Source organism: Pyrenophora tritici-repentis, chromosome 6 (assembly GCF_003171515.1).
Source record: "Pyrenophora tritici-repentis strain M4 chromosome 6, whole genome shotgun sequence".
Taxonomy (NCBI): Eukaryota; Fungi; Ascomycota; class Dothideomycetes; order Pleosporales; family Pleosporaceae; genus Pyrenophora; species Pyrenophora tritici-repentis.
This window is the reverse complement of record NC_089395.1, coordinates 46,355-73,157: the sequence shown is the minus strand read 5'-3', so window position 1 is coordinate 73,157 and position 26,803 is coordinate 46,355. Positions and strand designations below refer to the sequence as shown.

Sequence of the window (26,803 nt, the reverse complement as noted above, 5' to 3'; positions counted from 1 at the left end):
CCTTAGATACAAAACACCTAGGAATAGGTTCCACGAGGCAAGTGCGACAGCACTATAAGACCACGGCGGGACCCGCCCGAATACCCTATGGGAGGTTACAGATAGGGCGTTAAACCATAATCAACAACATCAACATCAACCCATGACCTTACTAATTGAAGAGCTGCGAGTAGCTCACTGCCCAGAGCACGTCGTTTAGGTTCAAGAAGGTCGCCAAGCTCACTGAAGAGGCGCTCACAGTCGCTGCTTGATGCTGGGATAGTCATGATATCGATTGCAAACTGCGCTAAATGCGGGTATTTCGGCAGTAGTTGTATCCAGTATTGGACAGGATTTCCATCTGCGTTGTACTGCTCCTGCGTCCACTGCGGCTCTTGTGTTTTCCAGCGCTCAAACTCGTCAAGTGGAGCCTCTCGGTCATTGTTGCGGCTAAGTATAGCAATAATTGCCTCGTCTATGTTGTTGCTACTCGGCGCAGTTGTATACCGCTGGCGTGCTCGTTGAGGTTTGTATGCCGCCCAAAGCTGTTGGAACGACGCGTTGGCACTAGTAAGCCAATCAGCTTTGTCTGCCCACGCCACATCGCAGTAGTTCTTGTAGTACGGGTGTAGGCAAACAGCGGCGTAGTAAGCGGGCGAGTCGTCGAGCTTGTTGTAGTAGTCGTTGGCTTTGCTCCACGCGGCGCGGAGGTTGACGTTGAGGTGATCCTCTGGAGCCTCGGCATGAGCGTTGAAGTCGACGTGCTCGAACGGGCGCGCCCGGGCCTCAAGCTTGCTGAGTACGTACTCAAAAACGGGTATAACCTCATAGATTGCGCCGTATTTGCCATCCTTAGAGCGTCCCTCGAGGCGTTTTGTGGCGTACTTGAGCGGCTCTAAGCAGTCCTGGTACTCTGCAATCACCGCCCAGTCAGCAGCTCGGAGCCCAGTTGATCTCATCCAGTTTGGGGCGTCGGGCCGCTTATTATTCCGCTGCGCAGCGTGCGCATCTTCAAGGATAACCCTATTGATATGATGCTCAGCGTACAAGTTATACGCGGCTTGAAGCTTGGTAGCGCGCTCAAAAGCAGCATAGTATGAGTTCCAGCGAGTGACGACAGGCTTGACTGGCTCGAGTACTTTGAGACGCCCTTCAGCAGGCAGGTTGTTGTTGGCAAGGCGCTGGTAGCCACGAAAAAGCTCGTACTGTTGCGGCGTTTTGATATAGTTGATGACGTCAACTAGCACTCCAATAGGGCCATCTTTCCGCCACTCTCGCATATACTGCTCCTCGGTATTGTACTGCTCTTGAGTGTTGCCGTAGGCGTCTTTGTTGGTGCCAAATATAATAGCCTGGCCGATGAGGTTAAGCGTGTGACAACTGCAGCGGAGGCGCCGGTGAGCGGACTCAAATTCGTACTCGCGCGCGAGCGCGGCGATCGCAGTGTCGTTGTTGGTAGCGTTGTCGAGTACAAAATAGCCTAATCGGTCGCTTGTTATTCCGTATGCTGAGAGCGTCGTCGAGATAGCTTTGGCAATAGCCTCACCGGTGTGGGCGCCAGCGAGCTCAGGCAGATCGATTGGTAAGTCTCGTATTATTCCAGCTGCGTCGGCAAAGTGAGCGACTACTCCAAAGAAGCCACGTTTACCACCCTTTGTTGTCCAGCCATCAAAGCTTACGTGTATTTTGCTTACTGAGCCTGACAGGGTGTCGATAACTTGCGGTCGTATAGACCGGAACAACCTCATCACAAAGGTAGAAACGCTGGTATTACTTACCCACAACGCTGCCTCTGCCTCTGGGTTGGCAAATCTCATCATCTCTCTAAAATCAGGCGTCGTAAGTTCGCTGAGCGGGTGGTTTCGGTTAACAAGCCACATGACAGTGGCTGTTCGAAAGCCCTCTACGTCGAAGTTTCCAAACGCGTTAGCAGTGTTTTGTTGTACGTCTAAACCAGCGTCAAAAGCTTGCCGCAACGACAGCTGGCCTCGAGCTCTCTGCGCTAACTTTGGGCCATCTTTCGTAAGGTTGTGGCCAGGCTTTGGTTGGCTGAGATGGGTGGCTGCTGAGGTTGTAGCCTGAGTAATGTTAAACAAACCACCACGGCCAGCGTCGATAGTTTTGTGTACATGGCAGTACTTGCACACAAACCAGATTCGAGATGTAGCATGGCGCTCAACAACGCGGTAGCCATACTGAAAGATCCAACTTTTTGGGCGCTTAGAACGCGCCAATGGCTTGATAAAATCAGGTAAACGTGCCCAGTCAATGCCGTCAAAGTTCTCAACTAGTGCGCTGTTTGTCTCATCCTGACCACCCTCTCCAGCCTCAGTTGTAGCCACCGTGCCAGCTCGGCTGCCCTCGGTGGGCGCGACAATCTCAGCCTCCGCCTGCGACTCTAAGAACTGCAACTCGAAGGTAGGTATTGGCGGCGAGGCGTTAGCCTGGCTTGCGGCAGCTAGGGTTTTGCGAGGTGATCGACGCTGAGGTCTAGGCTTAGATGCAGGCTTAGATGCAGGCTCAGGTGAAGCCTCAGGAGTTGAGGCGACGTTGTTGGTGGCAGCGGCTACTTTCGTACGTTTGCTCCGAGCAGAAGTTTGTGGTAGGCGACGTTTGGCCATATTGGGGGTATCAGGGCAGTATAAATCACTGGAAAACGCGTTGCTATAGGGGATACTGCATTGCGATAGGCTTCTAGACAGGCGTACGTCGAGATTGGAGCAATGCGCTAGACTAAGGCTAACGTTATTTGATAGCCGCTTAGCCTGTTTGGGACTCAACCGAGGCAACTGCAACACTTCAAAACCATCGCGACATCTACCGTACAGCAGTTTTAGCACCCTCATCACAGTAACGCTAAAACAACCAAGTAAACCAAGTAAGCCAAGCAAGCAAAGTATCTTGACTTGACTTGCTTGCTTAGCTGCCCAGCTCTTACTTGACTTGCTTGCTTGGTTTAAACCAAGCAAGTCAAGCAAGTAATCCAAGTCAACTTGCTTTTTGGAAAGTCTGCTAGGTATCTATCTAGACAACCGACTATCATTCAAATCACATGTGTCTATACGTGTAAGCCAAGCCAGACAAGCTTTCTACAGGCTAGGAAGACTAGCGAACATTGAACTCGGCCTATCAACACACGCTATTAGACAACTATACTTAGCATGTGTAACCAGCGTGTCAGACTACGGAGCACAAATATACTGGCAAAACCAACCCTACGCTACAAAGAAACTACAGTCACTACACAACCTGGCTTGTCGAAAAACACTAGGAGTGTTTAGAACAGCACCAACAGTCCCTACAAGCCTCGAAGCGAGCCTACTACCACCAGCAATTAGGCTTAACTCAACTATCCGGAACTACGCAAGCAGAGCAAACCTGCTAGCCAACACCCATCCAATTGCAAAGGCAATAACTCGGATCCAATCAACTAATCTCCAACGCTCAAAGAAACCAAACCAGCACAGACAGCTACAAACTATTACTAACGCAATTCCTAAAAACAACAAAAGAGACACAGAGCAGACTATCCCATACCGGTTTAGGCCATGGGATACTCTAAACTATACCGTAACAGTCTCTCAAAAATCCAAAGAAGAGGAGGCAAATGCGCACCAAGCCTACATTAAAACAAGGCTAGACAATTACACGACAATATACTCAGACGCCTCGCAAACACAAGAAGGAAAAGGAATAGGAGTTGGGATAGCAGTCTACAACTCAACTCAGCAAGAGATCTACTCAGAAACAGTTAATATCGGACAATACCAGCTAGTCTACAACGGCGAACTAGAAGGGATCACACGAGCATTCGAATACGCAGCAAAGAACGCTACAACCGACCAGGAATTTGAGGTCTACGCAGATAACCAAGCAGCAATCTACAGGCTTAAAAACCTATCAGATAACCCAGGACAGCATTGGCAACTCCGATGTCTAAAAGCGGCAAATACGATCCGACGAAAACAAGCAAACATCCACCTACTCTGGGCACCTGGACACACAGATATAGTTGGAAACGAAAGAGCAGACTACCTAGCAAAAGAAGCAACCAAAGAGGACCCCAGATCAACAACAAAGAGCATTGCCTACCTAGGCACGACAATCAAAAGGATACAACAAACGGAACAACGCCAAGAGTATGAGAAATACAAAGCAAGAGCAACCGCTCTAAACAAAGCTACCTACTCAGCCAAATACATCGAACACCAACTTTTCGAGATGACAAAAAGGTCCTGGATTACCCTTTTTTCATCTCAATTCCATTGAAATGCCTTCCTAGAATCAGTTTCCAACGTCTGCTTTTGCGTGCAGGCGTTGTGGCGGGCGCGCTGGCCGCTGCAACTTTGACAGAGTTGTTACCTGGCCTTAGTTGAGAGAAATCTCTGCAAATGGCCCGTGCGCCAACTGATTTTAGATGTTCGATCGAAGGCACCCTCTACGAAACCGACAGAGCAACGGCTCTTCCTTAGGTATATAGCTCTATTGCTGCAAAGTAATAGGCCTATATATCTAGATGCTACCTATACCCGAACGCCCTAAACCAACTCGATATACCGACCCCATATACCGAACCGCTCCAGCACCTGCTGTCACCAGCACACTCACGAGCAAAACACCGACCAGGCACTAGATGTATAGATCTATTATCTCTCTTGTAGATCCCTATATACAGACGCCTACACCAAAAGCCCTCTCCACCGAACGACCTAAACCGACTCGATATACCGACCCCATATACCGAACCGCTCCAGCACCTGCTTTCACTAGCACACGCACGAGCAAAACATCGACCAGGCAATAGCTGTATAGATCTATTCTCTCTCTTGTAGATCCCTATATACAGACGCCTACACAAAACAACAGACAGACACTGTATAAAACTACAAACAATATTTCTTTTCGCAAAGAGCTCGCTGTTACATCTCTTTCTGTTCACCACACTGCTCTTTAGCACCCGCGCCAATGGAAGACTAGCTCGGAAATTGGACTACGCAACTATCCTCCAAATTGTACAAGACCTATAGAAACTCCATATTGAACAACATACATAGAACGGCTTAGCCAAAGTCCTACATAGTCACCGACTGATACAGGACTCTAATTGTCGGCATACACACGGTGTGTCGCCTAATAAGGCCCAATGTACCGCCTCGATCCTACTTCGGCCCAACTCGGACCCAACGTTATGTATACCTTCGTAGCCCCCACATTCGTAGAATCATCATACACCAGAATACCAATACACAAGATTACCTTAGCTACTGTTATTCACCGTACGATCGTACAAGGCCTTCCAACACTGATCAGTGATTGCACGGCAGTCACAGACAGTTAGGTTAAGAAGAGATAGATTCTTTACCCGCGCGTTCCCTAGATTGCCTATATCAGCAAGGCGGAGTTATCTATGCTAAGCTCACTGTTAGCTATATCAGGCGTCGTTCGTGGCTAGCGACCGACCGTTACAGCCGTATCAGAAGCGTTCCAAGACGCCGTCTATACACGCGCCAACCGACCGGTTGAGATTTGACCCGTGTACAACCCACGACCACCGACGCATCTCTAGCGAACGCAGCTAGCGCAACAAGCGTCAACAAGAACACAATGGCAGGAGAGAGAACATCATCGGAAAGAGCACCGGTAGCCAGGACGCCGGCAGTAGGAATGGCGAGCAGTAGTAGAAGAGTGGTACCCACACTAGAGGCGCTACTAGGGACCACAAACATAAAACCAAGAGAATGGCATCACATCGATCCAGAGATTTGGGAGGACAACGTTGAAGCTCCAGACGATGAGGTAGGGATTACTACAGCAACAACGTACATTGCGCGTGCGATTGCGGACTATACAGATCGACCAACAGCAGATGAAGAACTCTTTTGGGAGTTCCGTCAGGACTTTGAAGGATGGACAGAGGCAATGTTCCTACGTGCCCAGCCAATATACACAAAGGAACTAAAGCGGATCCTCCGCTTTAAGGGAGTGTATACTGGCCGTATTAATATGGCACCTAGTGAGTCTCTAGCTAGGTTATTACGCATGGAGGAGTACCTAGAATGGCCTCAGGACGTATTCCAGTCGGCTGTGTTTGACACACGATCAGCTGCGCACATGTTGCAAGAGCGGGCACTACGGCAACAACGCAGTGAAGGATCAGTACAGTCCACAGACAGGAGATTATCAAGCCAGGCCCAGAGCCGAACCCAAACGCCTGTAAGGACAAGAGGCCGAGACGTAGACAGTCGGCAAACCCGCGATCAAGACCAGACCCACGCCCGTGTGCAAGGACGACAGGAGACCGTTGAGGAAGAACAACAGATTCAGGACCAGCTAGCAAAAACGATTGAGAAAGCCCAAAACCAACCAATCCGAAGCCAGCCTGTAGAGACAACTGAATCCGCACCGCAGCCAGCCTATCAGCGCGTCCAAAGTCAGCAACCTCCCCTCACCTACAACAACTTCGACCGATTCCGCGAGTATACACCAGCATACCCGCAACGTCCGAAGGGACCGAGCGTTCCCCCAATTGTGCCCTCTGGTGAAACAGACCCGTACAAGGCAGTTCCACCAATCGAGTTTAGCAATGAGAAACTAGATCCTAAGACGATCAATGTCTTCGTGAAAATGTGGGACCGAGACAAAAAGTATACGGGAAAGCCGTACGACCTCCTAGACGATAAATTGAAAATCTTCTACAGCATCTGTTATCACGCAGACATCGAGCCAGGGCAGTTCCATGCAGTCTTTCCACGGATTCTCGACGGCCGCGCAGAGGAGTATTACCTCCACTTCGTCGATCAGCGGATGGATACGTTCTTGACTGCCTACACAAAGCTCAAGAACCACTTCGACACAGACGTCAACCACGGCCATTACTACGCGGACTGGACGACGACATCGTTTGTCAAAGTCCGCAGGGAGAACCCCGAAAAGAACCTCCACGAGGTCCTTGACATCATGCTGGACAAGCTCCAATTGTGTCAAAGAGCACTTGGACAGCAGTACATGGGAGAATACGCGCTCCGAACGACTGTAATCACAGCATGCCGAGGCGTGAAGGAGCTCGAGATGGCACTCTACAAGCCGTCTCTAGAATGCGAGGTTCTGTTTGGAGATCTGCGATCGTCAATCGAAAACTCACTCGCCATGACCGTCTCCGTCAACTTCACTGAGGCGGATACGGATAGCCAGTACTACTTGGATCGTCGGTACAACAACAACAGCTCTGGAAGATTGCGAGGGAATTACAACCCTCGTGGTGGACGCAGCGGATTCACCCGCGGACGCGGTGGGCTTCAGCACCGCTCTGGAGTCAACACACAAATCGACAAGAAATGTTACGTCTGCAGCAAGACAGGCTGTTGGTCCACAAACCATACGCTTGAAGAAAGAAAACGCTCAAAAGCGCAGTACATCACACACTGCGCGATTACGGGAGAGCAAATGGAGTTTAGCACATTTCTCGTCGCGTACGAGGGGGAAGAAGTCGACCAGTTCTTCCTAGAGGAGCAAGACGAAGATGATGAAGACCAAAGACTGGCAGTTAAGTACCTCACAGATCAGGCCTTTCTGCACCACGTGACCGGAGAAGACGTCTACAGGTGCAAGGAGCCTATTACGCCCGCAACGCAGTTCCTTATCGAGGATCGATACTCGCGAATCACGTACCAAGGCATTCTTCCTGACACTGGTGCCTCAAATGTATCGACCACAGTCCGCAACAATCAATTAAGTGGGTCCTAGAAGGTTCAGATTGGATTGATTGATTACCGCTTTAAGCCTAGTAGTTACCTATAGGAGTTTAAGCCCTACCTAGATAGGTAAGTGGGTCTAGGAGAGTGACCGGATTGAATTGATTGTTGCGGAGTCTAGTATCGACAGCCGGAAAGGAGCAGTTCCTGGCGCTCCAAACTGAGGACCCCACCGTAACTCTAGATACGTCTACTGCTGGAAACGCATCTGTGCAATTTGGCAAAGGAAGCGTCACTACTTCGATTGGAACCGCACATGTATCGACACAGATTGGAAAGATCAAATTTGAGGTCTTGAACGCACCCACCCCGTTTCTCCTCTGTCTGAAAGACATGGACCGGCTCCACGTGTACTTCAACAATACTACGGACCAGCTGGTACAAGGAAAAGCTACCTTTCCAGTGATTCGCAAATGGGGACACCCGTGGTTCCACCTAAGCAAGGCAGAGCGCGCGCGCGTATTCCTTACGGAGACTGAGCTCCGACGCTTACACCGGAGGTTCGGGCATCCAGCCGTCGAACGGCTGATACGATTGCTCAAACGCGCAGGACACGAGGACGTGGATGAACGGCTGCTCCGAGAGATCCAAACGTTCTGCCATCACTGCCAAGCGCATGATCCAGCGCCGCGCCGATTCAAGTTTAGGCTGAAAGATGATCGGGAATTCAACTTCGAGATCCTCGTAGATGTGATGTATCTGAGTGGGAAACCAGTGCTTCACGTGATCGATTCGGCTACAACATTCAACGGCGCGCGATTTCTACCGTCTATGAGCGCGAAAGACACCTGGGAAGCACTCCGCCTGCTCTGGATTGATACATATCAAGGGCCGCCAGATATCGTCACCCACGACGCTGGCACTAACTTCGCGTCAGTCGAATTCAGATCAGAGGCGAAGATCATGGGAATCACATGTAAACAAGTGCCAACCGAGGCCCATTGGTCTATCGGCAAGGTAGAAAGATACCACGCACCGCTCAGACGCGCGTACGAGATCCTGAGGACAGAGCTTGACACTGGCACCAGCGACGCCGCAGTGTTGCAGATGGCAGTCAAGGCCGTCAACGACACCGCAGGCCCAGACGGGCTCGTACCCACGCTGCTCGTCTTCGGTGCATACCCCCGGATATCCATGGATTCACCACCATCTCCCTCGATAACCCATCGCGCAGAGGCAATCCAGAAAGCGATGAGGGCGCTGCGGAAGGCTGCAGCGGAACATGCAGTGAGCAACGCACTTGGTACCAGGAATGGGCCTACCACAGACGGGGTACTATCACTGCCTCTTCAGAGTGAGGTGATGGTATGGCGCGAGAAGAATGGATGGCAAGGGCCGTATAGAGTCATCGATATGAAGGACCACGATGTTACTGTAGACATGATCAACGGCCCAACGACGTTCCGATCCACTGTCGTAAAACCGTACTATCGCGATCTGACTACAGCGATAGACGGCGCAGATCAAGGCACAGGTGGATCTCCGACCACAGACGAAGCGATTGCTGATGAACCGCCACTACCGGTACCACCGGCGGAAGCCACCCAAGCGGCTCAGCCGCGCAAGCGGGGCCGCCCACCTGGATCAAAGAACAAGCCCAAGGTGCAGTACCTGTCGAAGAAGGAGGAGGACGATTACGCCCTGGCCGTCAAGCTACGCAATGACGGCGTGATTAACGTCCCGGGCGCTCCATTCGAAGCATCCGATCAGAAGGTGTCACGGTTTGGGGTCTCTCCTGCAGTCGCAACTCACATTTGTAATGGAACGATGCCTATTTGGGACTAGCACGGTTGACGTCACCCATCTACATAAACTTTCCATAGCTTGTACAATACAACCTCAGTTCAATCCTTCAATTCTCCGCACATGCGCACTGTTCACTCCACCGCAACAGTTATGAGCCCGGCTGCAACCTAGGATTGTTCTCACCTGCTGCTGCAATCGTCACTCTGCTCGAGTCGCACGTTGCTGTACCGCGTTCGCCACAACGCACCTGTTACCGCGTTCACCCACGACGCACATTGCCTGGATCTCTGCCTTGATCCTTACACACACGACTACAGCCTCTGCAATGGCTACTGAGTCCGACCCAGCTGTGACGCGTGTCACTGTCATTCTCAACACACCGGACGACTGGTTTACCTGGTTGTTCATTCGCCGAGACGTTGCCAACCGCCACGGTCTCTGGCAGTACATCAATCCTGACGTAGCTAGGGAGCTTCTCCCTGAGCTAGCGGAGGCTCCTGAGCCTCAACTCATTGACTACCAGGCTGGAGCTACTAGGCTCTCTAACCTGACCGCAGACGACCGAGAGTCCTACCGATGGGAATGCGATCGATGGGAGCGCCGCCGCTCCGAGTACCGCACCCAGAAGAAGGCTCTGGCCGACCTGAACACGGACATCAGCAAGACGATTGCTGTACGCCACATACATCTAATCAAGGATCACGAGACACCCTACGACCGGCTGGTCGCTCTCAAGAAGTTCCTTTGCCCAACCGACGCAACTCGCCGCCGCGAGCTTGCCGACAAATACAACGCTCTCAAGACTGCTCCACGAGCCACGAAGAAGGTCGAGCAATGGCTGGCCGACTGGACATACATTACCGCTCAGGGCAAGACGGTTAGTCTACCAGAGACTGACGGCAACCGACCGCAAGAGGACTTTCTGATCGCTTGCAAGGCACTCGATCAAGAGTACGCCACATCCTGCCTACGCGAGATCTTCAAACATGAAGCACGAGGCACCACTGCAGAGATCTCATCTCTTGAGACGTACGTCGCCGAGATGACCACATACCTACGCCGCACAAAGCCTCACTCTACTGGCCTGGCAGTCTCTGCTGCTGAGCTCGGAATCACGAAGCCGACTGAGACTCCATCAACTAGTCGAGGTCACCGTGATGGCGCTCACCGTGACGGCGCACGGCCAACACCTACCTGCGTCTGCGGGAAGCAGCATTGGTACACTGACTGCTTCATACTGAATCCACGCCACCCGGCACGTCCAAAGACCTATCAACCTGCAGCTGAGGCTGTACGCAAGGTTGAGGAAGCGCGGAAGGACTCCAAAATCAATGCGCGCATCAAGGCTGCTCTTGAGAGGTGGTTGACCCGCCAACCTCAGAGCAATGGATCACTGCGAGTCGATGACGGCGAGCCACCTGCCAACACAGACACGTTCGTGATATCGACTGGCCCAATGCTCAAGCCTCTTCACGACGGCCACGACAGTCACAACCGCGTCTGCCATGATAATGAGGTTGTCATTGCAATTGACGCTCGCACTGAGCCTGTGGAAGCCCTCACAACAATGGCTGTCGATGACACTACTCAGACTGAACTACGCAACCGATGGATTGTCGATCCAGGATCCAACACGCACGTCGTCAACACAGAGGCATGGAAGGGCTGGAGGAGGACGAGCGATAATCCAGAACGCCGCTCTGTCAACGCTGGCAATAGCTGTATTCTCATCACAGCTTGGGGCACGATGAAACTCGTCGCTCATACACCAAATGGACAGCTAACGCTAGAGCTGACGCACGTCGCGTACGTCGAAGGTTTCCTGACCAGCGTCTTAGGACTGGCTCGCTGCCGATCAGAGTCAATCCACTTCGACTCTGGCCGCGACGTCCTATACATGCGCCAACCATCGAACGTTATCGCGCAACTCGAATATAATGGAGGACATTGGCTTATTGATGCAGAGCCATCACGCCGACCACCACTGTCGCTTCTCCACTCACCGCTGAGTACGTTTGGGACATCATATCGCCCGTCGTACGCGCCAAAGCCTGCCAACGTCGTTGATCGGCGCGCTGCTCATCAGATTTGGGGCCACCCAGGTCGAAAGGCAGTCGACCAGCTCGAATCGAACGTCACTGGTATCCAATTGACAGGAGACCACATGGACTGTCTCTGCCAGACCTGCACCGAAGCTCGGATGACTCACATCATCTCGAGACGCCCGGCTGAGAGCCGCGCACAACGACCATTCTATCGAATCGCGATAGACTTGATCTACATCATCCCTATGGGAGAGGAGTGTATCGACGGCAGCAAGTACGCCGCACACTCTATAGATGAGTACTCAAAGTGGCATGAGATAGCCACAATCAAGCGAAAGGACAAGCCGACACTTACTCGTTGGTTTATGGCCTTAATCCGCCGAATTCAGCGCGTGTACGACGCGGACGTAGTCGCCATCCGATGCGACAACGAGAAAGGATTTGGAAATGATCTGATCAACACGACAGAAGAGCTTGGAATGCTCTACGAGCCTGCTCCACCTGGTACAAAGGAGCCGAATGGACTTACTGAGCGCGCAGGCGGAGTCCTCACTCAGCGAGCTCGCGCTATGCGTATACACGCTCACCTGCCCAAGAATCTATCGCATGAGATGTATCGCACTGCCGCATACATCCTTAACCGCACACCTACCGAAGCACTAGGATGGAAGACACCGTACGAGATCGTATGGGGACGAAAGCCACTCGTCGCTCATATGAGGCCTATCGGCTGTCGCGCCTACGTCTACAACCGCGATCTGAGAGCTGCCGACAAGCTTGAATCGCGCACTCTCATCGGCCACCTTGTTGGCTACCAAGGCACCAATATCTTCCGCATATGGCTTCCTACAAAGGATACTGTTATCGTCACACGCGACGTCACATTCGAACCCACGCTCTTCTTTGATGGGATAGACGGCTACGCCTCTACGCTAGTGATCGAGGAGGTGATCGAGCTACTTGAGTATCCAGAGATGCCTCAAGACGACGATATCAGCATCGAGGACCTGTTGACCGCTCGTCAGCGTCAGCACAGTCGCCAAACAGCACCTGTGACCTCAGCTCCGACGGCTGGAGGCTCCCAGGTGGCAGTGATCGGAATGGTCTGGTCTGGTCTGGTCTGAGGGTACAGACCAGACCAGACCAGGTGCTTACATAAGGACCGGTCCGACCAGACCGGTCCGACCAACAAGACCGCCAAGAATGAGGCTGAAGCAAAGAAGGAAGCCGAGGAAATGTGTTTTACTACTGACTGTCAATCTAGTCGTCTTCGTTCTCACTATCCTCGATATCGCTGTTCCCCTCAGCTTGGGGCTTTCCATACCAGGCCCGGAGACACTCGCACGCTTCTATAATATCTGCCTTCAGCCTACCACGGCGATCGACGATAGTAAGCTTCGCGCTACTAAAAAGACGTTCGCATTCATCCGACATAGGCGAGATCGCAAACATGTCTAGAGCGAAGCGAGCGAGATCTCGTTGGGAGTCGTAGCGAGATAGCCAGTACGCAATAGCCTCATTGCAACCTGCCTCTTCGTTATGAAGCCGGTCAGTAGAGATGTATTGTTCATACAAATCAGTTGTAGAAACTGGAGCGTCTATTCGAATGCGCTTATGTTCCCGCTGGCGATCAAATGCTGGGTCAGGATCTCTCTCCTTCCTGGCTGGTGGTGGCAGCATCTCGACAGGGTACCTTCCCTTATACTCTGTCTCCCAGAGATGCTTCACCGCTAATTGTGCGTTTTCAAACCACCTCTTCTTCTCTTCGTCGCCATGAAGAACCCACTCTTGCCTGAACCATCCCCACTTGCGATATGGATCAAGGATTTGAGCCGCATAATATGTCGGTGGAAGGTCAGTATCTTCAGGGAATCGATTTTGCCAATTCAGCTGCTGATTGTTATAGTACTCAACGCACTTTAACCAAGCAGCATCAGCGCAGCCTTGAAGGTACTTCCATGTAAAGTTGTTATCGTCCTCAGTGTGGATGTCGTGGTAGTGATCCTTCGTCTCGCTTATCTCCCGGAGAAGGCAGTCCAAAGTTGAAAACCAGTCCGCAAGTGACGTCTTCTTACCTTCAGAAAGCAAAGTTGCAGCATAGAAGTCTTTGAGAGCGAGTTCAATCTTTTCAAGCTCAAACCAGTGCTGTCCATCAAGCTTAAAGTTCGCGATCCCTACGGAGCCCTTTCCAGGTACATGACGAGCCGAGAAGAGCTCTAAACGTTCTCGAACATTTAATGCACGTGTAATCGAATAAAACCATGAGTTCCAGCGGGTCGAGTTGTTCTGGATAAGCTCAAGCCCGTCGAATTGCGAAAGATCTCCGCCGATAATAATTGTAGCAAACTCCTCACGCCGTTGTGGAGTAAGCCTCACAGTCCGCAACAATCAATTAAGTGGGTCCTAGAAGGTTCAGATTGGATTGATTGATTACCGCTTTAAGCCTAGTAGTTACCTATAGGAGTTTAAGCCCTACCTAGATAGGTAAGTGGGTCTAGGAGAGTGACCGGATTGAATTGATTGTTGCGGAGTCTAGTAAGCCTGATGTATCGCACCAGGTTGTGAAGACGACCCAAACATCCGAACTTCTTCCAGAGCTCTTCCACCTTCGTATAGTCGCCACGTTGATGATGCTTCTCCAGCTTCGCAAGATACTTCTCACAGTTTCGCCCCATAAGGAACGCCTGGCAACAGAGGTTGATGACATGGCCCAAGCAACGCAGCCGGCGATGACGACGTTGTTTTGACTTCATCCATGGGCAGAGATCCTTGAGTATAAACTCAACAGCGGTATCATTTGCCGAGGCATTATCCAGCATAAAGTATCCAATCTGATCTCCGCTAATTGTAACAGGCTGAGCCTATTACATGCGCTACGCTGTGTGCGTAGCTGTCGTCATGCGATTCCTTCGAGATACATCTATAGGTTTCTGTCATCATCCATCTAATTCTACTTCGGCCCATCTTCGGTCCGCTCCTGTATTTATGTACAGCTAGCATCCTTTTGTAGCTCTTTGTCAAATCCACTCTGTTACAAGGCATCTCTTGATCAGTCATCTGTGTATCGTCATCGATACAGCCGCTGGGGTCTAGCCCCTTACACTAATGTCGTATTCTTCCAGCAATTCAAGGACCACCGATCCAAGATTCTCTCCAGTATGTTCGCCGTATATACGTCGCATACCTAAAGCGGTAACACGTCGCATGCCGGTAGTATCAATCCACATAGCGACGACGCCTAGGATAGCGTAAGGGTTTGGTGAAGTCCAGAGATCAAAGGAGATAGAGATCCTACTCCGTGAATGGTGTAGGTCCTCCCTAAGCTGTTGCTTCTTCGATATGAATGCATTCATTACCCAGCTTCGGATAGTCTTCGCAGCCTTCGGGAGGTGGTTGAGTAGTGCCGGATTTAAAAAGAGGAGTAGTTCACGAAAGTACTGGTTCTCTAATTGAAAGAAGGCGATATGGCAGTACACAATCCAACGAATTAGAAGCTCTTTAAACTTCTCTACTGACTCCTTCCAGAAAAAGATGCTGGAAGCAGCCCCATCCTTTTGCTGGTCGATTATAGACTTCCGTACAGAACCCTTTCGCTTGATGCCACTCTGGGGATCAATCTGGTGCTTCTGTTCCAGGTGATTCCGGATCCTAGAAGTGCCATTGATGACAAACAACTCTTGCTTGCTCTTCCCAACCCTGCACTCATGGCAGTAATACACCTCTTTCTTATCGCTATCTCGAATGTATTGGAGTCCGTACTTCCAGATGTGTGATGTACCTTGACGGAAATCCTTCCTTGCAATTATTGCACGTTTCACGTACGTGATACCGCCCTGCACGAACTCATCTGGAGATTCGTGATATTGAATAGGAGTGGGTGATAGTATAGGGGTGGGTGATGACGTGGGGATAGGAGATGGAGTAAGAGACGTTAAATCTAGTCTTATAATATTCGATGGGGACGGTGAGGTTGGTGTTGAAGGCTCCATAACAATAGTATATAAGTAGGTTGTTAAGGACTTGATTGTTCTATGTAAGTAGAAGACTTACCTTGATCTTAATGACTCATATTGTGCTAAATTTTCTGGCTAGATTAGTCTAAGATCTAGTCACGTGGACCTATTTATAGCCGGACCGGTCTCAAAAAATCGCCAGACCAGACCAAGTCTTGGCGGTCTAGACCAGACCAAGACCAAGTCAGACCAGACCATTCCGATCACTGGTTCGGGGGCTGAGTTCTCGTGGCTCTCGTCCATACGGGAGCGGTTCATGGTTGCGGCCGTCTCTCGCATGAAACGAGGGACGCCGAGGGCAGGATTTCGGTGTTCTGTAGTGCTGGGGCGAGTATCGCGCGATGTCTCCTCAGTGGGGAGTTCCGCGATCTCGGGGTGAGGGGAGTCACGAGCCCCCAGAGGGTTCATGACTTGTTCGACGGGGCGCTTCTCGTGAGGCGCACCGTTGGGCCAGTGTTCGGTGACTGCAATTACGTGTAAGGGTCTCACATAGGTCAGGTATTTGAAACTGTGTTGAATTACAAAGTAATTGCAGTGCAGAGCTTGTAAGAAGCTCTGCGCGGAATATATCTAAGTGGGGGTGTGCATGGGCCACCAAACAGGTGGCTCGTGCGCGAACATCAAAACAACGCTAAGGCATCTGGCAGGTGGCCTGTGCGGGGCAACGGCCCAAAACCATCACAACTACTTATGCCCTAAACCGCCCTAAGCCCTAGCCCTAAATCCTAGCCCTAGCTAAAGTACTTAACAATGAGGGCATTTCTCCCAGCAATCTGAGTCGTAACCGTTGGCGCAAGCAAGTTTAAAAGCGCAATTGTTGAAGCCAGTAGTATCTCCATACTGGCAGTAACTGTGGCCATCTTCAAATGTGTGTAACGATGCGGATCCCTCAGCTTGAAGCTTGCCGCAGACATCTTTTGTTTTTGTATCATCAAGGTTACCGCAGCGGCAGTATCCGTAGTGCGCGCAGGCGTTGACCATGGCTGTGCCGATAGTGAGGATAGCGAAGGCAAGACCCTAAGGAGGTGATGTTAGGAAGAGGGGGACATTGCTCTAAGGATACGCAGCATTTGTACCTTCATTTTTGTCTGATTTAGAGATTTGTTGTTGTTGGAGATGTGAATTGTTTTGCTGATGATAAATTTGCTTGATGTGCTTAATGTACACTTGAAGGAATAGACGGGATATATATACAAGAATTAGCAGGGATAGTGCTTATTTAATCTAATCGTAGACGGTACGAGAAATTCAAGACACAGACTTTCAGCGCTACCTCGTGAATTCAAGACACACCGCCGTCCTCGTGTTGGGGTACTCTCGCCCGAGCGCCTTCTCTCGTGTTAGATCGCCTAGGGATTACCGCCGTCCTCGTGTTGGATCGCTTGGGGATTACCGCCGTCCTCGTGTTGGGGTACTCTCGCCCGAGCGCCTTCTTTCGTGTTGGATCGCCTAGGGATTACCGCCGTCCTCGTGTTGCACAGAAGGCAACAATCAAATAAGTGGGGCTTAGGATTCAATATTTGATTTGTTTGATTACCGCTTTAGGTTTAACGGCTTCCTATAAAGGCTTAACTCTTACCCTGTTGGGTTAGCGCCTAGATTTGAGCTATTATTTGATTTGATTGTTGCCTTCTGTGTCGTGTTGGATCGCTTGGGGATTACCGCCGTCCTCGTGTTGGGGTACTCTCGCCCGAGCGCCTTCTTTCGTGTTGGATCGCCTAGGGATTACCGCCGTCCTCGTGTTGGATCGCTTGGGGATTACCGCCGTCCCTGCGTTAATATTCGCGCATTCGCTTATTATTATTATTATTATATTTCCATTAGAGTCCTGTATCAGTCGGTGACTATGTAGGACTTTGGCTAAGCCGTTCTATGTATGATGGTCGTTGTGGAGTTTCTATGGGTCTTGTACAATTTGGGTGGTGTTTTGCGTACTCCAATCTCAGAGCTACATCGAACACCAACTTTTCGAGATGACAAAAAGGTCCTGGATTACCCTTTTTTCATCTCAAATCTATTGAAATGCCTTCCTAGAATTAGTTTCCAACGCCTGTTTCTGCGTGCAGGCGTTGTGGCGGGCGCGCTGGCCGCTGCAACTTTGACAGAGTTGTGACCTGGCCTTAGTTGAGAGAAATCTCTGCAAGTGGTCCGTGCGCCAACTGATTTTAGATGTTCGATCGAAGGCACCCTCTACGAAACCGACAGAGCAACGGCTCTTCCTTAGGTATATAGCTCTATTGCTGCAAAGTAATAGGCCTATATATCTAGATGCTACCTATACCCGAACGCCCTAAACCAACTCGATATACCGACCCCATATACCGAACCGCTCCAGCACCTGCTGTCACCAGCACACGCACGAGCAAAACACCGACCAGGCACTAGATGTATAGATCTATTATCTCTCTTGTAGATCCCTATATACAGACGCCTACACCAAATACCCTCTCCACCGAACGCCCTAAACCGACCCGATATACCGACCCCATATACCGAACCGCTCTAGCACCTGCTTTCACTAGCACACGCACGAGCAAAACACCGACCAGGCAATAGCTGTATAGATCTATTATCTCTCTTGTAGATCCCTATATACAGACGCCTACACCAAAAACGCCCTCTCCACCGAACGCCCTAAACCGACTCGATATACCGACCCCATATACCGAACCGCTCTAGCACCTGCTTTCACTAGCACACGCACGAGCAAAACATCGACTAGGCAATAGCTGTGTAGGTCTATTATTGTTAGGTTATAATAGATCCCTGTATACAGACGCCTACACCAAAACGCCCAAAACACCGACCAGGCAATAGCTGTATAGATCTATTATCTCTCTTGTAGATCCCTATATACAGACGCCTACACCAAATACCCTCTCTACCGAACGCCCTAAACCGACTCGATATACCGACCCCATATACCGAACCGCTCCAGCACCTGCTTTCACTAGCACACGCACGAGCAAAACATCGACCAGGCACTAGATGTATAGATCTATTCTCTCTCTTGTAGATCCCTATATACAGACGCCTACACAAAACAACAGACAGACACTGTATAAAACTACAAACAATATTTCTTTTCGCAAAGAGCTCGCTGTTACATCTCTTTCTGTTCACCACACTGCTCTTTAGCACCCGCGCCAATGGAAGACTAGCTCGGAAATTGGACTACGCAACTATCCTCCAAATTGTACAAGACCTATAGAAACTCCATATTGAACAACATACATAGAACGGCTTAGCCAAAGTCCTACATAGTCACCGACTGATACAGGACTCTAATGGAAATATAATAATAATAATAAAACAGGCTACAGCCAAGGTTTCTAGGTCAGCCAGGCGCGGCCACACAGGCCCTTCCCCCCCAGACTCATCGGACTCTGAAGGCGACGATGCCAACAGTCCTCTACCAGCCCTCTCTCGCCAAGGTCAGCGCGGCACTCAGTCTACGAAAAATCGATACTCCGATGACGAAGAGTACGATCACCGTCGCCACCCCCGCCCAAAGAAACCTGAACCTGAGGCATTCTCCGGTAATGGCACCACTTCCGCCGACTATCTTAAGTGGAAGATGGACGTCACCGATTGGTTTGCTGATTATCCCTACGAGTTCGCCTCAGAAACCAAGAAGCTTAGCTACATCCGCCAGAAGACCAAGGACAAGGCTTTCGGATGCCTCCAGCATGGGTACCTCGAACCTGGAGCTGAGTTCGCGCACAGTAACGAGGCTTGGTCTATCCTTGACTCTGTCTATAAGTCGCTGAACACTAGCATCGAAGCTCAGTCCTGGTATGAGAGCTTGAATTCCACTATGAAGCCCACAGAGTCTATGGGTGAGTACATCGCCCGCTTTAACGTCGGCACCTCGGCCCTTCGTTGGCCCGACACCCTCAAGATCCAGTTCATGCGCAACCGGCTGCCTGTATGGTGGCGCGACATGACCGCCATGAAAGTCTTAGAGTCTAGCCTCACCTACCTTGACTTCTGTCAAACCCTTCGTCTCCTCGAACAGTCCAACCCACAACGAGCCACTACAACTGGCAAACGTAGAGGAAATCAGAGTTTAGAAGGTGGCGGGGGCGGCGGAGCAGGCGGCAATAAGTCCACTCCCTCTAACGGACCCCGGAACGGTGGATCCAGCTCGGGATCTGGCCCCCGTGGCCGCTCTGACATCCAGGTCAAGGTCCTCCGTCACTTAAATCGTTGTTTCAACTGTCTTAAGAAGAATCACACCTTTAAGGCTACAGGAGGTTACTGCTCTAAGGAGCCGGTCGCCTCTTTTGACTCGTACCCCGAAGTTCAGGACGCTCTTGAGAAGGCTATTGCTAACAATGGCGTACCCGTCGGAGAGCCAGCCCGCCCTAAGGTCAAGGGCGCCGCAGCTAGCGTCACCTCCACCTCTCCCCAACCTTCGGAAAATGCTTAGTCCCTGGCGACAGTCGCCCCCAGGGACCTCCCCGGCATGAGAAGCCACCCCCAGTACAACCACCAGCACATCCCCTAATTCCCCCTGCCCCTTCTGTCGAAGACAGCGAAGAAGAAGAGGAGTTACATCCTAACCGCTTTGTCGACGATTCTTTGACCCTAGCCCTTTCCCCTACCGTAGAAGTCAGCTCTGACGATGAGTCCGACCCGGATCCAACACTCCAGGCAATTGCGAACCGTGTCAAGGCTCTAAAACAACAGAGCCAGACTGGATCCCGGATCACCGTCTCGGCCATTGCTGCCGCCGCTATACGCGGTGATAAGTATCAGCCTCTAGTAGGCCAGCAATTAGTCTTTAAAGGAATCATTTCTTCTCATCGCTCCTCTCCTCAACACGTCGAAATCATGGGTGACACTGGTTGTGCTTCTCTCTTCATTGATTCTTCTCATGCCCGCGCACATAAATACGACCTTATCTCTCTCTCCCAGCCTGCTACTCTAGAACTCGCTGATGGCTCTCTAGTGGCAGGCGTTACCCATATGGCCCGGGTAACTGTCACATTTGGCACCCACACCGAAGATGTCCTAGCCTATGTCACCAAACTCTCTGGTGTCCAAATGATCCTAGGAACGCCCTGGTTCCAAACCCATGAACCCCGAGTTAACTGGAAAGACATGTCTCTAAGTTTTGACTCGGAGCACTGTCTAATTAACTGTATCCACGACCACCGACCCTGTCACACTCAGAGCAGCCGGCACCACAAGCAACCTCTCCCCCAGGTCCCTGACCCTTGCCGGAAGGTTGCTCGTCACCCCAAAGCACCCCACCAATTGATGTAGCTTTCATCTCTAGCCGCGTAGCCGCGGCAGCCGTCTGTCACGACCAGGACATTTGTATCACCTCTTACGATGAAATCGGCCGCATCGCCGAGCTATCCGACAAGGAATGGGAGGACACTCAGCACCTACGTGCTGCAGGAGCCAAAGTGCTCCCAGAGGATTACGAGAAGTTCCGCGACAAGATGGAACGTCCGCACATGACGAGACAAGAAATCCTCAAGCGATTACCTAAGGTCCTTCATCCCTTGTACCAAGGTTTTGACCCTAAAGAAGCGGACGAGCTCCCAGAGCTCCGGGGTAACCTTGACCACAAAATCGAACTTAAGCTCGACGATACTGGCCAGCCGCCTAAGCCGTCATTCCAGCGTCTACGCCCAATGTCCCGAGATGAAGCCCGAGCGGTGAAACTCTATGTGGACGACATGATCAAGAAAGGACACGTCGAACGCAGCACTTCCGCCTGGGCCGCACCCCTTCTTGTTGTGCGCAAGCCAGGTGGAGGCATCCGCATATGCGTCGACTATCGCGGTCTGAACGCCCACACTGTCAAGAACCGAAATGCCCCACCACTAATCCGGGACATGCTTGCTAAGCTCTCAAAATCGCGATACTTCTCCAAGGTAGATGTGATCGCCGCATTCAATAAGATACGCATCAAAGAAGAACATAAACACCTCTCCGCCTTCATCACGCCCTACGGACTGTACCAATACACTGTTATGCCCTTCGGCATGTGCAATAGCCCAGGAACCTTCCAAGCATACATTAACGACGTCCTACACGAATATCTCGATGAGTTCTGCATGGCTTACTTAGACGATGTAATTATCTTTAGTGAGACTCTTGATCAACACGAGAAGCACCTAGTACAGGTAGTCTCTCGGCTCGCAGACGCCGGATTGCCTATGGACATTCTTAAATCCGACTTCATAACGACAGAGGTTAAATTCCTCGGGCTTATCATCACCGCCGACGGTATTAAAATGGACCCAGACAAAGTCAGCGCCATTCAGGACTGGAAGCTTCCGCAATCTCTAAAAGATGTACAAGCCTTTTTAGGTTTTGCTAACTTCTACCGCCGATTTATACGCGGTTTCTCGGATATCGCAAAACCTTTAACGCATCTCACTAAGGGCGACCCTAAGCTATTCAAGATGACTAAAGAAGCTGAGCGCTCCTTCCTCGCACTGAAAGTCGCCTTCTGTAGCGACGTGGTGCTCGCCCACTTTGACCCCGACCTAAAGACTATCGTAGAAACTGACGCGTCTGACTATGTGTACGCAGCAGTGCTCTCCCAGGTCCAGCCAGACGGATCAGTCCGGCCGGTCGCCTATCTCTCAAAGAAGATGTCGCCCACAGAGTGTAATTACGAGATATACGACAAGGAGCTCCTCGCTATAGTCCGCGCCTTCGAGGAATGGAGGCCAGAACTCGCAGGAGTTCCTGAGGCGGTAGAAGTGCTAACAGACCATCGCGGGCTCGAATACTTCCGCTCTAAACGCAATCTCAATCGTCGACAAGCCCGCTGGGCTGAGTTCCTAGAGGAATTCGACTTTCGCATACAATACCGCCCTGGTAAACAGGGTACTAAACCCGACAGCCTTACCCGCCGGACAGGAGACTTGCCAGACTCAGTCACGGACGACCGGGTCCAGCACCAATGCCAGACTATCCTAGGTTCCAACCGATGGGGCGGCAGCTATGCCGCTGTACGCCTCGCCGGAGTATGCCTGGGCGACAATCCTTGCGACCTAGGCTCCGTCCTTACACTGATGCAAGAGAGCGGCGAAGGCGCTTCACTGTCCACCTCTACAATGTTGGTAGGGTTAGCCCGCTTCTCCCTAAAGGGCACCCATGACCCATATGACGACATCGAAGGAGCCGACGATCGCCCCCTCGACGATGTCCTCTTAGAACTCTGCCTTAGCGACCCACGCCTACGCGATGTAAAGACAGCCCTCGCTTCTAATGACCGCCGTATCCCACATTACCTCATAGCGGAAGGCATTCGGATGGAACTAGCCGACCTAGAAGCCAGCAACGACGGCAAGCTATTTATTGGCAACGGGCGTCTTGTCGTCCCCTTCAGTGAGAAACTCCGTACGAGGATTATCGCACACATCCACAATAGCCTACCGGGCGGCCACGGAGGTCGCACGACGACGTACCAACAAGTAAGCCAGTGGTACTACTGGCAGGGCATGACGAACACAATTGCGCGCTTTACCAACAACTGTCTAACCTGTAAACGCTCTAAGGTTAACCGCACCGACAAACATAGTTTGCTTCACCCGCTGCCTGTCCCTACTCAGTACTGGGATGACATATCCATCGACTTCATCACCCCACTGCCTAAGTCAACCTGGTGTGGTCACTCTTACCAACACATCATGGTCGTGGTTGACCGTCTATCAAAAATGAAGAAGTTCATTGCAATGGAAAACCTAGAGGTGCCTACAGTCGTTGACAAGTTTATGGAATACATCTGGAAAGAGGAAGGATACCCAAGGACTCTTGTATCAGATCGGGGCCGCCAATTCACGTCACATTTCTGGAATCGCCTGTGTGCCCAGGTGGGAACGCACCCTAAACTCTCTACCTCCCATCACCCAGAAACCGACGGTCAGACCGAGAATGCAAACGCCGATCTCAAACAATACCTAAGGGCGTACGTTAACTACCTACAGACGGATTGGGCCCAGCTATTGCCTTTAGCAGAATTTGAAGCCAATTCGGCCATTAGCACAGCTACCGGGTTATCTCCGTTCCTCGCCACAAAGGGACGCCAACCGCGATCTGGACTGGAGCCCGCTCACCTTCTGCGCCCCCTTAACAACCACCCTACTATCGCCCAACAGCAACGGAACGCTGATGCCCTCGCCCAGCGCATTGACACAACGCGCACCTTCCTGCGACAACAAATCCTATGGGCTCAAGACAAGATGAAAGAGTTCGCAGACGCGAACCGATACCCAGCACCACGGTTCGACGTGGGTGACTGGGTGATGCTGAACGCCCGCCACATTAAAACCGAAAGACCAGTTAAGTCACTAGACCACAAGAATATAGGGCCATACCAGATCACTCGGGTCATTGACAACATGGCCTACGAACTAGACCTCCCTCCTCAGCTTAAAGCTATCTTCCCAGCCTTCCACCCATGGCTCCTACAACCGTACGAGGACGACGCCTTACCCGGACAACCTCGTCCAGGCGATGCCGCTCCCCCGAAGTCCACCTTGGCAACGATGGAGTCACAGAATACGTGGTCTCCCAAGTCCTAGACTCTCGCATACGACGCAATCTCGTCGACCCTCACACAGGTGAGCGTGGATTGCTGCAATACAAGGTGGAATGGGTGGGCGACGATCAGTCAGAGCCATGGCAGCCCTACCATAACCTGCGCAGCTGTAAAGAGTCAGTCCAGGACTTTCACAGCCGCAACCCTGGCCGACCAGGACCACACGCCACATTTCATGACTACGATGACGACGGACAGCTCGCTATAGCCCTGCTCCAGCTACTAGATAGCAAGTACTCAAATAAGTTTGCGCCTCAGTCGGAACTTTGAGCGCTTTTCGGGGGGGACGTGTGATGGTTTTGGGCCGTTGCCCCGCACAGGCCACCTGCCAGATGCCTTAGCGTTGTTTTGATGTTCGCGCACGAGCCACCTGTTTGGTGGCCCATGCACACCCCCACTTAGATATATTCCGCGCAGAGCTTCTTACAAGCTCTGCACTGCAATTACTTTGTAATTCAACACAGTTTCAAATACCTGACCTATGTGAGACCCTTACAGGTGGTAATATTAGCGATGGCGGCGAGAGTGTATGTAGGAAGAGGGCGGGTAGTAAGAGCGCAGATAGCGAATGATAGTAAAGGCAGCGATAAGGGCGAGAGTGTCACGAATGTAAGGGCGGCGAGGATAGCGACAAAGGCGAGGGCAGCGACAAAGGCGAGGGCAGCGACAAAGGCGAGGGCAGCGACAAAGGCGAGGGCAGCGACAAAGGCGAGGGCAGCGACAAAGGCGAGGGCAGCGACAAAGGCGAGGGCAGCGACAAAGACGAAGGCAGTAAAGATATGGGGAGCAGGGAGGAAGGCGAGAGAAATATAAGTAGTAATAGCAAAGATAGCGATAGCAGTAACCGTAGCAATAGTAGGGAGAGCAGCAATAAGATAGGTAGTAAAAGCGTAGGTAGTAACAGGGGCAAGAGCGAGGGAAGGGAGAGTAGCAAGATAATAGGTAGAGTTAGTAGGAAGAGAAAGGGTTGCCGAGAGGGTAATAGCAGGGAGAGTAATAGTAGCAAGATCGATAGCAGGGTAGTTAGGGAAATAGTAGGTAGCGAGAAAATATAGTAGTAGGGAGAATAGCGAGAGAGACATAGTAGTAGGGAGAGAAATAGTTAGGAAGAGGGAGAGAAATGGTTAGGGAGAAGAGATTAGAAAGAAGTAAAAGAAGAAGAGGAAGTTTAAGAAAGAGAAGAGTAGATAGAGAAAAGAAAGGAAGAAAATAAAGAGAAAAGATCAAGGGGGAAAAGTAGAAAGAGGAGAAAAAGAGGATTAGAGAGTTGAAAGTAGAGAGTAAGAAGAAGGGGGAAAGGTGTAGTGTGTATAAAGAATTGATAAGGATGAGGGTAAGGGAGAGGGAGAGGGGGAGAGGGGGAGTGTGAGTGTGAGGGAGAGTGTGAGTGTGAGGGACGTCAATAGTTGAGATGACCGTATCTGTATTAAGTACTAAGTGAGATATTGCGTGCAGGTTCGAAGACCTGCGCGGGTCGAACTTTGGTGTTCGGCTGTGGCCTTCGCTTAAGGCGCACGGGCCACCTCGCTTACTAGAGGTCGCGGGTTTGATCCATGACACTACCCCCCCAAAAAAGAGAGCAAGTTCCAACGCTCGAACTGCCTTTTTTTTTTTTTTTTTTTTTTTTTTGCCTAAAATTGTATACAAAGGAGATACCTATATCGCAAAACTGCTGCATACCAAGCGTGTCGCTTGCAGTGTCCATTCCATTACTACATTCTATTCCCGTTGTCTGTGCACAGTAATTATGGATCATCATCGTGGCGTGGTGACCTTAGCATCTTGTCTTAACAATAGTAACTTTGACAGTCTAGTCCTTGCCACGAGCACAGCGTCTATAAGTCCTATTTCTAGCACAACTTATCGACGCCCTCGATTATAGCAAGCACAACTATATTATCCCAGTCTTATTGTTGGTCTTGTCTGCTGTTGTCACCACTGGCTAGACACGACTAAGAGCGTGAAGTCGCATAACCAGCATATCTTGTTTGCCTGTGAGAGACTTAAACTTCCTGTGCATAGGCGGCTTGTTTGGGTGATCAAGGTGATAGCGCGTCACAGTGTCAGCGGAGTCCGCGAGGTTCATGTATGGTTCCCATGAAGGATTGTCGGGGCCGTCGGGATAGTTTGCCCATCGTACCAAGTATTGGAGCAGGCCTTGGGTAGTCTTGCCCTTGCGACCGCGGGCGGCAGGATCCTTAAGCTTCTTATTAATGCGGCAGTCTTCGATTGCTTCGACAGTGTATTCAGTGTCGTCTTCCACTTCTGGGTCGAACTCCGCAGGGACCTCAGGATCTTGTGTTTGTCCAGTAAGTGGGTTGTCGTCAACCAAGTGTAAGAGCCATGGGTGGAAGACATTGTGGATGCGCTTCATGTTAGCGGGAAGATCTAGCTCGTATGCGGTGTTGTTGATGGCGCGAACGATAGTAAAGGGACCGCGGTTCTTTAGGTCTAATGACGCGGAGGGTCTTTTCGTCCGTAGGTTGCGAGTGTCCAGCATCACTTGGTCGCCGACTTTGAAAGCTGGTGCGGGTAGCCTTCCTTCATTGGCGTATTCTGCTTGTTTTGCTTGCGCCCATTGCATTGAAGCTCGCAGCTCGTCCTGCAGCGTTTTCATGCGATCCGCGAAAGCGTCAGCGTTGAGACGTTCTTGTTGCGCAGGCGCAGTCAAGGTCGCAGCGCCTGGCGCTGGCGCAG

At 51.1% G+C, this 26,803-nt stretch overlaps 7 protein-coding genes across 7 annotated transcripts; 4 read left to right on the top strand and 3 right to left on the bottom strand.

Annotated features, from left to right (window-relative positions):
- Positions 1–95: 95 nt before the first annotated feature.
- Positions 96–2,600, bottom strand: PtrM4_112840 (uncharacterized protein; the record flags this gene model as incomplete). The annotated part of the gene is made up of 1 exon (XM_066108028.1): positions 96–2,600. The coding sequence occupies one exon, from the start codon at positions 2,598–2,600 to the stop codon at positions 96–98; it is 2,505 nt and encodes an 834-aa protein (XP_065961213.1).
- A 431-nt stretch (positions 2,601–3,031) lies between these two features.
- Positions 3,032–4,248, top strand: PtrM4_112830 (uncharacterized protein; the record flags this gene model as incomplete). Its single annotated transcript, XM_066108027.1, has 2 exons — positions 3,032–3,045; positions 3,075–4,248. 2 exons carry the CDS (start codon positions 3,032–3,034, stop codon positions 4,246–4,248), a joined length of 1,188 nt encoding a protein of 395 aa, XP_065961212.1.
- Positions 4,249–5,583: 1,335 nt separating this feature from the next.
- PtrM4_112820 (uncharacterized protein) lies at positions 5,584–9,515 on the top strand (the record flags this gene model as incomplete). Its single annotated transcript, XM_066108026.1, has 2 exons — positions 5,584–7,711; positions 7,861–9,515. 2 exons carry the CDS (start codon positions 5,584–5,586, stop codon positions 9,513–9,515), a joined length of 3,783 nt encoding a protein of 1,260 aa, XP_065961211.1.
- Positions 9,516–9,801: 286 nt separating this feature from the next.
- On the top strand, positions 9,802–12,645 carry PtrM4_112810 (uncharacterized protein; the record flags this gene model as incomplete). Its single annotated transcript, XM_066108025.1, has 1 exon — positions 9,802–12,645. The coding sequence occupies one exon, from the start codon at positions 9,802–9,804 to the stop codon at positions 12,643–12,645; it is 2,844 nt and encodes a 947-aa protein (XP_065961210.1).
- A 136-nt stretch (positions 12,646–12,781) lies between these two features.
- Positions 12,782–16,616, bottom strand: PtrM4_112800 (Dimer-Tnp-hAT domain containing protein; the record flags this gene model as incomplete). The annotated part of the gene is made up of 7 exons (XM_066108024.1): positions 12,782–13,870; positions 14,077–14,382; positions 14,623–15,550; positions 15,572–15,609; positions 15,742–16,042; positions 16,376–16,551; positions 16,611–16,616. The coding sequence occupies 7 exons, from the start codon at positions 16,614–16,616 to the stop codon at positions 12,782–12,784; spliced, it is 2,844 nt and encodes a 947-aa protein (XP_065961209.1).
- A 2,316-nt stretch (positions 16,617–18,932) lies between these two features.
- PtrM4_112790 (uncharacterized protein) lies at positions 18,933–24,376 on the top strand (the record flags this gene model as incomplete). The annotated part of the gene is made up of 5 exons (XM_066108023.1): positions 18,933–18,968; positions 19,019–19,927; positions 19,990–20,680; positions 20,806–23,980; positions 24,019–24,376. The coding sequence occupies 5 exons, from the start codon at positions 18,933–18,935 to the stop codon at positions 24,374–24,376; spliced, it is 5,169 nt and encodes a 1,722-aa protein (XP_065961208.1).
- A 1,672-nt stretch (positions 24,377–26,048) lies between these two features.
- PtrM4_112780 (Chromo domain containing protein) lies at positions 26,049–26,723 on the bottom strand (the record flags this gene model as incomplete). Its single annotated transcript, XM_066108022.1, has 1 exon — positions 26,049–26,723. One exon carries the CDS (start codon positions 26,721–26,723, stop codon positions 26,049–26,051), a length of 675 nt encoding a protein of 224 aa, XP_065961207.1.
- Positions 26,724–26,803: the final 80 nt, after the last annotated feature.